The sequence below is a fragment of the Urocitellus parryii genome, chromosome 5 (assembly GCF_045843805.1).
Source record: "Urocitellus parryii isolate mUroPar1 chromosome 5, mUroPar1.hap1, whole genome shotgun sequence".
NCBI lineage: Eukaryota > Metazoa > Chordata > Mammalia > Rodentia > Sciuridae > Urocitellus > Urocitellus parryii.
In genome coordinates this window covers 33,808,122-33,821,121 of record NC_135535.1, presented here as the reverse complement: position 1 = coordinate 33,821,121, position 13,000 = coordinate 33,808,122, and the positions used below count along the sequence as shown (strand labels likewise).

The window sequence follows — 13,000 nt, the reverse complement described above, 5'->3', positions numbered from 1 at the left end:
TCTTGAAAATAATTAAAGCGCTTTTAAATCACCCTACACCTTTCATGCAAAATCCTTGCAGTTTATTTACCTTTGTAAATTTCTTTCTGATGTTCTTCAGAACTAAATTTAATTTACCTTGATTTTGAAGAGATGAGTTAATTTATGCCTGCTTTCTTCACTGAACAGAATTTGTTTACAATGAACTTCAATATGGAAACCATTATACATAATGACTTGTATTATTGAGAAGCCAATTTCTGTTCTTTCTGAAATTGTCATACTGATTAAAAAAATAATATAGAGGGATTTTTGAAATATACACAATATCAAGAAACTATGAAGGTTTTTTTCATAGTGGTGTTGTACATTTTTATAGATTTATTCCTAGCTATTTGGTGTTTGCTGATATCATGCTTGATTAGCATATAGAAATGCATTTCATCTTTATTTTTATTTTATTGATTGTGTATGCAGCCACTTTGCCGAAATTGCTTATTATGTTTAATAGATTCTTAAGTCTATTAAATATTCTATGTATCTAATCATGTCACCTATGGAAAATGATAGTTCTTTTTCTTTTTTCTAACTTTTATTTCAGTTGTTTTTCTTATTGCATTGTCCTGATTATTACCTCAAGTACAATTTGCATAGTGATGGTCATTACAAACATTCTTTTCTACTTCCTGGTTTTAGGATGAAAATTTAAATACTCCCAACTAAATGAAAAGGTTCCTGTAGATCTCATAGAAACTATGGGTTAAGGAGGTTATTCCTTAGCATCTTCAAAGGCAAGATGATGATGATAATGCTGCTGCTGCTGTTAATGATGATGATCCTATATATGTTATTTGGGAGATATATGTATATATATATATATATATATATATATATATACATATAACTGATTAATTTCTAACACTAAACCTTGTCTTCCTAGAATAAACTAATTTGGCTATAATGCATTTTTTTAACATACCAGTAGATTTGACTTGCTAATGTTTTGTTTATGATTTTTTCATTTGAATTCAAGATGTTGAGACTATAAATTTCACTTCTTGCTTAGTTATATCTTTGTATTTTGGTGTAATGGTTGTATTGGCCTTACACATGGGGTTGAAAAGTGTTTCCTCTGCTTCCCCCAAAACATTGCAGTCTTTGGGACCATAATTATACTCTCTATTATGATATTAGCTTTTTCAGATACCCCATATATAAGTAAGATTATATAGTATTTGTCTTTCTGTGCCTGGCTTATTTCACTGAGCATAATGTTCTCCATGTTCGTTTATCTTGTTGCAAATGGCATAATTTCCTTATATTTGTGACTGAATAATATCCACTTGTATATGTTTGTGACCTTATCCATTCACAGACAGATATTTAGGTTGATTTCATGTCTTAAAGATTATGAGTAATGCTACAATAAACATGGGAGTACAGATATCTTAACATATTGATTTCATTTGGGTAGATCCCAGAAGTGGGATTGTTTGGTAACTTGGTAGTTCTATTTTTAATTTTTGAGGAGACTCCATAGTGTTTCCTTTAATGACTGGTAATAATTTACCTCTCCACCAACAGTATTAGACAGTTCCTTTTCATCTGCATACTTAACAACTCTTTTTATCTTTTTCTTCTTAATAATATTAATTCTAATAGTTGTGAGGTGATGTGTCATTGTAACTTTAACTTGTATTTCCCTGAAGATAGTGATGTTGAACATTTTATCATAAACCTGTTGATCTTTGTCTTCTTTTGAGAAATGTCTATTCACATACTTGATCCATTTTTTTAAAATCAGGGTTTTTTTTTTAGTTTTTCATATATTTTAAATACTAACTCCTTATCAGATGTATAGTTTATAAGTATTTTCTCTTATTATGTTGTTTGATCCTTTGTTTCATTAATTGTTTCCTCTACTGCTCTACTGTGTAGAAATACAAACATTTTGTGCAATCCCATATGTCTAGTTTTGTTTCTGTTGCCTGTGGCTTTTTATTTTCAATGTCCTGAAACATTTTGTGTTTTAATTTTGTTGTTTCTATTGACCTATCTTGGAGTTCACTGACTATCTCTCCTGCTTTATCTAATCATTTTTAGCACATCTCCTGAAGTCTTCATTTCTTTTGTTTATTTCTACAATTTCTATTTGATCCTTTTATTTAAATCAACTTGAAGTTTTATATCATCTTATATATATTTTCTTGAACATTTCAAGTGTGGTATTTTTGAAAGTTTCTCAATTAATGAAATGCCTGGATCACTTATAGGTTTGTTTCTATTGGCTATTTATCTCTTGGATGTTTAGTCAGTTCATCTTCTTTCTATGCATTTAATCTTTGGTTATGTACCAGACTTTATCTATGTAAAGATGTTGTTTTCTTTCTCTAAAGAAGATTTAATTTTATTCCGAAAAGCAGTTATTGTAGGCTAATATTGTATAGGCTAATTTTTAAGTTTGTTTTTTTGTTGTTGTTGTTGTTTGTTTGTTTAGGTATGGCTGTTCTATTTCTTGTTTCTCTTAAATTTAAAACAGTAGGGTGTTTCATCTGAAAACCTGGGGTATATATCAGGTTTCTTTCACCTTGTTTATCCCTGAATTCCAATCCCTTTCTCTACTCCACCAAATGATTGAAAAATGTCTTCTTAGTTCTTTAGTTTCCCGTTGTGGCTGTTGTGCTGTGCTTTTCAGCATCTTGTGTGCACATTTACTACTTGGAATTAGAAAACGTGAAGGGAAGTTGTAGACATGACTTTGAGCTCATATTTCTTTAGTTTGCTCAACTCTGGGATCTTGGTCCTTCACTATTCACTGCTTTAGTATTTGTACACTTCAACATTTTTCACTTTATTAGAGTGAAACTCTCCAAGCAGTCCTCAAATTTATGTTTGGCATCTCTTTCCTGTTAATAAATTTCAAACTTTACTGAAGGAACATTTTCGTGAAGGAAAATATATGGTTCACATCAGCATCAAACTCTACTTTCTAAGGTATTGGCTCTCTCCTGGTTGCCTTGATTGCTCTTAAGTGCCTTGAGCTTCTGTTTTTTTAGATGATAACTTTTAGAATATTTATAGAATTATCAGGAGGATCTTAATTCTAATTCAAGCTGCTATCATCATTGTCAGTATTATTATCTTTATAAATGAATAATATTTTAATCATCAGTGAGTATCTTAAGTTTTCTAGGTAGTATTTTTACCATGGTGAACAAAATTTCTAACCTCACAAGGCATACATTTTACTCGAGGTGACAGCACCCACATTAATTTACAGTATACAATAAGATATTGAAAATACCTATAAAAATAAGATTAAGGACAGAACATAGTATTTAATTGAAATATCAAATAAGTTCTGCATAAAGTACAGCATTTAAATAAGGATTGACAATAAATTGAAGAAGTAGCCATAGGATAATACTATTTTGTGCTAAATATAAGGCAAGTCTTCAAACCTTGAAATATGTACACAATATATTAAAGGAACGGAAAGTTTAGAATAGGCAGAACTAATTAGTATAGAAGGATAAATAGAGGTAAAAAACAGAAAAATGGCTATGGGTTAATTCATATAATACCTATGATGTGATATCAAGCAAGCACTTTGGATTTTATGTCAAATGCAATAGAAAATTATTATTAAGTTTTTAATATGGGAAGAAAATGTTGTTATTTCTGTTTTAAATGGATAATTTTGTATATGATTAAGAGATAATAGGTCAGGGGTGCTTGTAACTAAAGCCAAGTATTAGTTAGGAAGTTAATGTTCCTTTTTCTTACTTTGACATTGCCATCACTTTATTTTCAAATCATAGCAAATTACCAGGATGCTCCTGTATTTTTAAATTTTCTATATATAAGACTGCCTTTACTAGGATTTTCCTTTTTTCACTTATTTTGGTGAGAAAATAGATGCTGTTTGAATTAAGTGTTTTGGACTTTTACAATGTAATATAATCATATAAAATGGAAGATCTAGCAGTAAGGTAAATTTGAAGTGCTTGCAGCAGTTTAGGAGAATCCTACTTGGGCATTTTCCTTGTGGAGAAACAATAGGGGCAGTTCTATGAATAAAAGATGATTGATTTTCCTCTCCCTTGAATGCCTCCAGGGTCTAAGGTGTTCCTTTCAAAGGTACAGCATATTATTCTGAAACTAACTCCACAAAATTACAGTGTACCATTTCAGTAGTCACAAATTCACTACTTTTCTGTTTTCCAGTTATGGCTAAAATTTTCATTTAGAAAGTCTGGGAACAAGTCCCCAGTGCATTTTTATAAATCTTAACCAGGATTAATTTTAATAGCCTGTCTCCTTTCAGGCAGACTGTATCCTAAGGATTGATCAGTCATGCTTAGCTGTGCTTGCTTTTAGGGAAAAGAAATACTCATAATTTCCAGGAGTGGCCAGGAGAAAATCCTGAGTTGTCAAAATTTGTCTTTATCACTCCTATGCATTCCTTCCTATACATTATTTAAGAAGTGACTACTAGCATATGTCCCTTTTCTGATGATAGTCATATTCTCCAATTGCTTTAACAAAAAGAATTAGAGAAGAAAAGAAAGAAGTATACTTGAGCTGTCAGCTCATTATCAAGTAACTTTTGTGATAAAAAGGCACATAAATATCATACTCAAAGAGTTCAGAACCTGAGAAATTATTCAGACTACTTTCAAGGACCACATTTGTATGGCCAGAGTCAGCTGATTTATAACCTGTGGATTATGACGGGACCTCCTCTACTACAGGACAAATGATAAATTTTTCCAGAGTCACAAGTCTGACACACATTAACAGTTTCTGTATCTGAAAAAGAGTCAGGCATACCCAATCAATGACATAATATTGGTCATTCTCAATGGGAAATGGGCCCTTACTGTGATCATACTTATGAATAATCCAGATAGTTGTATAAGCAACTGTGATTTGTTATTTGAGGGCTCAAGCAGGATGTGGTCAATCTGCTAGTGTGATGACACTGGCAACAGCCCAAGAGTAAGTTGGATTTTACCTAAGATAAACCATCCTAGGTGCTAGAATTTAAGGGAATCTATGTTAATGGAGATCTCTTCTCAACCAGTTGTGGAGTGGAGATTAAGTTTCCCTAAGAAGGACAGCTGCCATTTTTTTCATGTAAAGCTGACCTGCCACTGAAGCCAGGTAGCAACATATTTTGATATACCCTTTTCTTTTGATGAGAGTATTTTTGGAGACCTTCTACCTTTAATATCATTGAATCCAAATCTGGTAATATCTAACTAGAGAGTCACAGGTCTCCTAGAGCCAGTTATTTAGTTTCTAACAGCCCAGCAGGAAACTAACAGGTGCTTTCCTATACAAGTAAACCCTAGTGGCTGTGTCAGGAATGTCACAAATCCAAAATCACTAAGCAATACCTCCAGGTAAATTCTGCTTCTATTGCCAGAGGTTCCACATTGATGGGTGTTAGACCTTGTCTTTTTTTAATATGAAGAACTGAAGAAGTAGTTGTTTCTCTTTGTCTACCGGGAGTACTGGGCAATGTTCATTTTTCCACAAAGTCTCAAGAAACTACTTGGACAAAGAGACCCAGAATTTTGTCCAGGTTTACTAGCCACACCTCCTGGCAGAGGTGTGATAATACCACAATCAAGGTGAAAGTGATTTTTTAAAAATTGAGATATAATTCACATACCATTTTGACTTGGCAACCAGAAGGATATCATCTATATTATAAAAACTTTGGACATCAGAGGGTGGAGAGGCTCACTCTAAATCCTGACCCACTAGTCATTCCACTGGCAGCAAAACACAAATTTTGTCACATGAGAACTTCACAATCTGCAACTCTTTCCCTATTAGTATATTCTTATCTGACACTCATGGAATGCAAAAGTAATCTTATTAATATCTTAGTTTCTACTATGCATTCAGATCTAGAAGCAGCAACAAGTGAACAATGAATTGACCTAAAGGAACCCACTCATCAGATAACTTTAGCTCCTGCCTCCACCATGAGCCAAGTCGAAACTTGTCCATTGAATTTACATGCTCCATATACAATGGTTCTTGGTAGGACAGTGGTGGAGAGAAATGTTTTTCCTGTCTTCCCAGGCTGTCAGCTATGCAAACATCCTTGAAAAGATAGTCTAGAAAAAAGCTGTCTCAGGACATGCAGATGTAGGAGACCCCCGTAGAATTGTCTCCTTCCATTAAGTATCTTCTATCTATAATATTCATAATGAACCTCTCAAATAATGATGGATAAGATATTAACCAGAGCCTTGAGCCCACGTTGAAAAATAAGTTTAGCAATTTTAGTAAGCTGAGATCTCTTATTTCCTTTGGGGAAAAAGTTTGCACATTTTTCTAGAATATAATAGATATGAAACACTAAAATAGCCTATTTTAGTAGTCTGATATAGTGGTCTACATTGGCCCTTTCATTTTTTTAACCTTTTTAATTTGAAATAAACTTTAGCTGATGTTTTATTTGTTAACTTAAGATCTTTTATTTTCATTTTTACTCATGCTATTTAGAAGTCAACATATAAAGAACCAATGCAATTGTCTTTAAAATTATATATATATATATAACTTTTTTATTAGTACATTATAGTTATACATAACATTGGGGTTTATTGTGACATACAAGCATGGAAGATAATTAGTTCCCTCCCCTCCTCTCTCTCCCTGTACCTTTTCTACTACTCCAGTAATCTTTCTTCTGTTAAGTTTTAATTTTTTAATTAGTGTTTTATAGATATACATAATCTCTATGAAAGTAAAATTCACTGTGGTATATTTCTATATGTTCATAGGATAGTTTGGTCAATTTCATTTCAGTGTCCCTCAAATTCCCCATCCCTCTTCCCTCCCCTCTACTCCACTAATATCTCTTCTATTTTCAAGGAATTCTACACACCCACCCCACCCACTCCTTTTCCCCCTTATTTTGCTCTAGCTTCCACATATGAGAGAAAACATTTGACCCTTGATTTTCTGGGTCTGGCTTATTTCACTTAGCATGATGTTCTCTGGTTTCATTCATTTACTTGCAATTGCTATAATTTTATTCTTCTTTATGCCTGAATAAAACTCCATTGTTTATATATGCCACATTTTATTTCTCCATTTATCTTTTGATGACCATTTGTGCTTGTTGAACACTTGGCAATTGTGAGTTGTGTTGCTTCAAATATTGATGTACTGTATCACTGTAATATGCTCATTTAAGTTCTTTTGCATAAATATCGAGAAGTGGGATAGCTGGGTCATATGGTAATTTCATTCCTAGTTTTTTTTAATTGTCTTTAAATTTAAATGACTGATAATGTATGAATTCTTAAACTCAAAGAATATGAGAAAAGCTAATGTCATACCATAAAATCAGAAAACCATGATAATCAGAATTGGGTTTTGTCTCAGTCTTAAGTCAAATTTAGTATTTTCAGGAATAATTTTAAGAAGGAGGCAAAATGTGAGAAGCTGGGCAATTTACTGATCTGGAGTTTATATTTTATCCCTGTCTCAAATTAACCTCATAGAGTGTTATATGTTATGGTACACTGGAGGAAAATAGACAAAAAAATAGAGTGGGAAAGAAAAAGAGTAAAGACAAGTGATATAAGTGTAGTGGAAAGAGACATATTTACCATACAACAGTCATATTTAACGATATAAACACCTATTCTTCTAAAGTAGGAGAACTGAAGAAGTAGTTTAGAAAGCAGAACTTGGGGTTCATATTGGGCCAGCTTTATGAACCTCAATGATTGTGAGATGCTATAAAAGATATGAGGAAAAAAAATTCAAAGTAATTCTTTTTGGTGTAGTTTAAGCATCACCTGGACAGAAAGGGAAATTGTTGAGCCATACTGGTAGAAGTGAGTCATGTAGTAAGAAAGAGGTCAAACTATTATTTTTAGAATCTCTATGACCATTCAACATTCACTGACTTGAGGCTTGGAGCAAGTCTGGTCCTCATTTCATGAGTCAAATTAAAGGATTTTATAAATAGAATGAAAAATTTTGTGCGCGCACACACACACACACACACATTACAACATCTGTGTTATTTGCACCTTCTCTTCCTGATAGCTTTATTTTCCATGCTATCAAAATTGAATTATAGGATAATGTTTTCTTCTATGGACAAAAGCCAAATATGTGTATGTTGGATCAAATGTTTAACTGTGAATGTTCAGATACAAATATATTCAAGTTCAAATTCACTTTCAATATGTAAGTAAATATGACAATAGTCCTGTAGTAATAAGAATGCTTTATAAACCCTTAGTTGTAAGTCAAAGGATATCTGAACATAAAGTTTTCTTAGAAATAGCCAAAAATAGTATAAATGTGCAGTTGTAAGCATGACATTTTAAGATGCATTTTAAAAGACAGTGCTGTATTTATAACTCTTGGCCAATTTTTCCTGGCACTTTGAAATTTTATTTTCCTCAATGTACTAGGTAATGCTAAATATACTTGATAATAATTTTGGTTGGTTAATAAATTTTGTTGTATAGTAAATTTTGGTTGGTAATTATTTTGGTTGTGATTGTATAATGGTAAAATTACACACATCTTTAGCATTTTGTATTAACCTCCTCTCTGAGCTTCTAGAAATTTCTTGAGGAAAGAATTATCCTGAAATCCTATAAAAGTTTGTGATCTTACATTCATCTAAGAAAAGGTGTTTTGCAAAGTTTTCTGTATTTTTAATTATCAATTTTTAAAAAGCAAACTTTTCCCCAGACTTATTTATATAAGTTTTTCAAGTAAGAGCACTCTTTCAATATCTATATAATAAGGCAAAGTGGTCACTGTGCTATGGGAGACCTTGTTCTGTTGCAGAGAGAAAACAGCTGAATTTACAAATAACATTTAAAAAGGAGTTGGGTTGGCAGGTGTTTAAGAAAAAAAAATTTTTCCATTAAAAAATTATCATAAAACTAAGGCTCCATCCCTGACAACACTGTTCCTTTGCCACAGACACTTGTCAGTTGTCATGTTGCCTTTTGTAATATTGTTTCCTTCATATCTCTCCTCATTTTAGCAATTTTTCATCAGCTGATGTGTAGTAGCCCTTGATCTTCCCTCAAAGAGATCTAGATTTTCATCTATTTGTCATCAAGAATAATTAAAAATCTAAGTCCTAAATCCCATTTGCTATTTTGCATCAAATAGCAATTTTTAAATGGTTCAGTCATCAAATTTATTTATCATCCATCATAAGCATTTTGATTTTATAAGTCAGTGGGAGTTTGCTGAATTCCTGGCATGATTTAACACGGAGTTAACATTAGCAGCTTAAATATATTGCAAATAAATTGCAATAGTTTATTTTCTTAAATTCCCCAGACATATCAAAGCAAGTCTCCTTCATGTCAACTCTTTCATTTAAAAACTGACACAGTCTCTTGATTCCTTTTATTGTGGTGCCCCTCTGAACTATAGTCATTGTTTCTGGACTGCCATTTTCAAACCTTTTCTCTCTGTGAAGATGAGAAGGAGGAACACTAATGGTTCTGATGAGAAAATGACTTCTCTCTCTTGCACATGCTCTGTGCTCTTTATTTGGGAAAACTAAAATTTGAATTTTTAATTAACAAAAATTATTTATTGTGTAACACAGTGATGTTTTGAAATATGTATGCATTGTGGAAAGGCAAAATCAAACTTATTGTATGGATTAATACATATATTTATCACTGTTGTTGGTGAGAATGCTGAACATTACTTACTGATTTTCAAGAAGGCAATGAACTGTTATTAACTCTAGTCACCATGTTATACAGTATATCTCTTGAACTCATTACTCTTACCAAACTGAAAATAGCAATTCATAAACCAGATATGTGTTCTTAAATCACAGATAACTATAATACGCATACTAATAATCCTTATCTGGAAGAAATCTTGCGAAGTACTTAACTACTGAATAGATGTGCCTTGTTTACACACTCTTCAAATAGTAGAAGATTTGCTAAGACTGAAAGCCACAGTGAAAATTTGTCAGGGCACTGCCAATCTTTTGTCAGTGTGCCTTTGTCCTGCCTTTCCTATAATCTTTCAAATGGCAGTCAAGAAGTACTGGAATTGTATAAATGAAAAGTGTATCTAAATCTCCTCAGAATATAATCATTCTAGTTTTAAATAAAAATTGTTTTTGTTCAGTTTACAGCCTTTTAAAAAATTAATCGGTATTCCTCTGATGCTCTTGTTTTTTTTTTTCCCCAAAAACAATCCAAAAAATATTATAGAACCACAGAAGTCTTTTCTAAGCTATGTGAGATAATCCAATTAAATAAAATTTGGATAATTATATTTTAAATATACAATGATAATATAATCAGTACAATTTCATTATAGATAGAATTTGGAAATTATGTCAATGGAACAAAGATGTTTCAAGCCGAAGAGAGAGGAGATTTAAAATAGGAGTTTCAAGAATTAAATTTGAATTTATATTTTTATTCAAACAGTTGAATTAAAGCATAATAATAACAGGAACCATATTCATTGTGATGTTTTATTCATTGACTAAAATTCTGGTTTCTATCAGAAAATTTGTGAAATTCGGAACAAACTAAGAAAAAGCTGGCTTATATACTCTGGTTTTAAAAAATATAATTTTTAATTATATATGTTTATTGTAATGTTTTCAATCATGTTTGCTAGAAGGTACTTTAATTTGCAAAGAGCTAAAATATTATTTTACTTGGGTAGGTCTAGATTTGGCTCAAAGTCATAGTTTTAAACAGTTAAATACCCAGAACAATATGTACCTCATTTTAAGAGTACTTAAAATATCAAGTTTTCACTTTATATGAAACCTGGAGATGAAAAGACTTATCCCATTTCTTAGTATGTTTGCATTATATAGTTGCATATCCTCTTACAATAGCAAATAGCAAATTCCCTGTAAATAAAAATTCTGATATGTTTTGGCAACATTTGTAGTATATAAGACAATTTAAAGGAAACTTAGTGAAAGCTGTGCAAACTAAATTTTGTATATTTTAATGTTACTATTTGTGCAGGCTGCCTTAGAGAAAGAATGGCTAGATTTAGATTCCACCCGCTTCCCTTCACAAACACTGCTTCTCTCAAACCAGCTGCACTGGCCAAAGGTAACATGTCATGGAAACTTCTGAGTTCTCGATCTTTGTTCATTTCTTAAGGTTATGCTATGCTGCAGTGATTAATAATACAATTTATTGACTTGAAAAACATAATTACTTTTAGAAGCCTTTCACTTCCTCCTCATCCCCAGATGTAATTTTTCATGTAGCTTTTCTTTCATTTACTCCTATTTTTTTTCTTTATTTTGGATTTCTTTCAACACTTTATTTCACAGTAGCAAAAAAAAAATAATAATGATGTGCTTCAGCTGCATATTTGGCAGTAGACTAAAATCACTAGTTGACAGCACTTTAAAAATACAAAAATATGCATTAAAAGGGCAGCAGCTGAAGATTCTCAGTCAGAGGTCAATGGACTGCAATATCTTTTATTTATTTGATAATCTTTGAAGTTTTTGTTTTCTGATATTTTTTAAAGATCTTTGCTATTAATCATTTTACATATGTGAACTATACCAAAATAAGTGTTCTACATCATTATAACAAGTCATGTATGAATTCTCCAGAAATTTCATTTTAAAAGTTTTTAATATTTTTGTGAGTTTCCCTCATGAAACTACTTGGTAACATGAATAGAAAGCAATTCTTTATAAATGATAGAATTTTCCAATTTTCTTTACACTTATTTACATTTTTGTCTGATAAGATCTCTGGAACTTTGAAATATGATGATGCCTCACTTAATTTACCAAGTCATCCAGCTCAAGCATGGCTATGTAATGACAAAGAAAATTGTTTTTCATCAGAACACACACACTTAAATGGCAGGTAAGCTAAATTATTCTCTTAGGAAATCAACCTATAGATGACAAAACATTATATTCCTTAAGCAGCATTACAAAAATAGATGTGAATTTACTTGTTTAAAAGATGGAACAACAATCAATATTAAAAATATCATTTTTTTGAGTTTTCAGTGTAAGAAAAATGTGAGGTAGGTGCATTAAAGCAACTACAAAACTTATGTGTTGACGAAATAATGTAATTAATTATTGCAAACAAGTGGATCTTTACTGCTTTATAGGTGGAGATAAGAATTAGAATAAAAGTCCCAGTGCTGCATTACTTTCAGCAATAGGATTGAAATATGCTTCAAGTAATTGAAATGTAAACATTTAAAATTAATGGCAGACTTTTATTACTTTTCAAGATAAAGTTTTTCTGTAAATGGATTTTATTTCCAAGTTTGAGACAACATAAACAGCTTGTATTTTTAGACCGTGCTGATATTTGTGTTGATTCAGTTAAAAGTCATTTATTTCTATTGCCAGATCAGAAAATGGAACTTTATCCTCGACATCTGAATCTAAGACTAGCAGAAAGAGTTTACTAAGATCTGAAAAAGAAGAAAAAATTTCAGAAGAATGGTATGTAATCTATTCTACACTAAAAATTAAGAAATTGAGAGATTAATAAATGTCCAAGACAGATAATTTTCAGGGTTTGAGAATCTCTTTATTAATTTTCAAGAAACTAAGCATCTGATTAAATGGGAATACAAATTTATTTTAGGATGATGTAATTCAGATGTGTATTTATCTTTACGTGTATATACAAGGCCTGGATATTTTTTGCCTTCATGAAATTCATTTTTTAACAGGGGATTTAAGGATATTTCTACTGCTCAACAAATGCTGAAAAGGGCACAGAAAATGAAATCAAAGAAATTAAAGAAAAAATTAGGTAAGTAATTAATATTCTTTGAATAGTAACTATTTGTGATATTGAAGATAAATTCTTTAAAAATATAGTTTATACACTATTTTAACATGAAATAAATGAATGCACAGATGAATGTCTAAAATAATTACACCAAAAATAAATTTTAAAAAATTAGAGAAAATTACTATGCTATTACATTGAAGGATTTATTGTACTTTTAAAAT

General features: G+C 31.3%; 1 protein-coding gene across 1 annotated transcript in view; it reads left to right on the top strand.

Annotated features, from left to right (window-relative positions):
• Positions 1 to 13,000, top strand: part of Lrriq1 (leucine rich repeats and IQ motif containing 1) — a 156,370-nt gene that overhangs the window by 81,902 nt on the left and 61,468 nt on the right. Inside the window, exons 18-21 of the mRNA XM_026391410.2 lie at positions 11,013 to 11,102; positions 11,761 to 11,882; positions 12,386 to 12,481; positions 12,715 to 12,797. Of these exons, the coding sequence (XP_026247195.2) occupies positions 11,013 to 11,102; positions 11,761 to 11,882; positions 12,386 to 12,481; positions 12,715 to 12,797 (391 nt within the window). The remainder of the gene's footprint in view (positions 1 to 11,012; positions 11,103 to 11,760; positions 11,883 to 12,385; positions 12,482 to 12,714; positions 12,798 to 13,000) is intronic.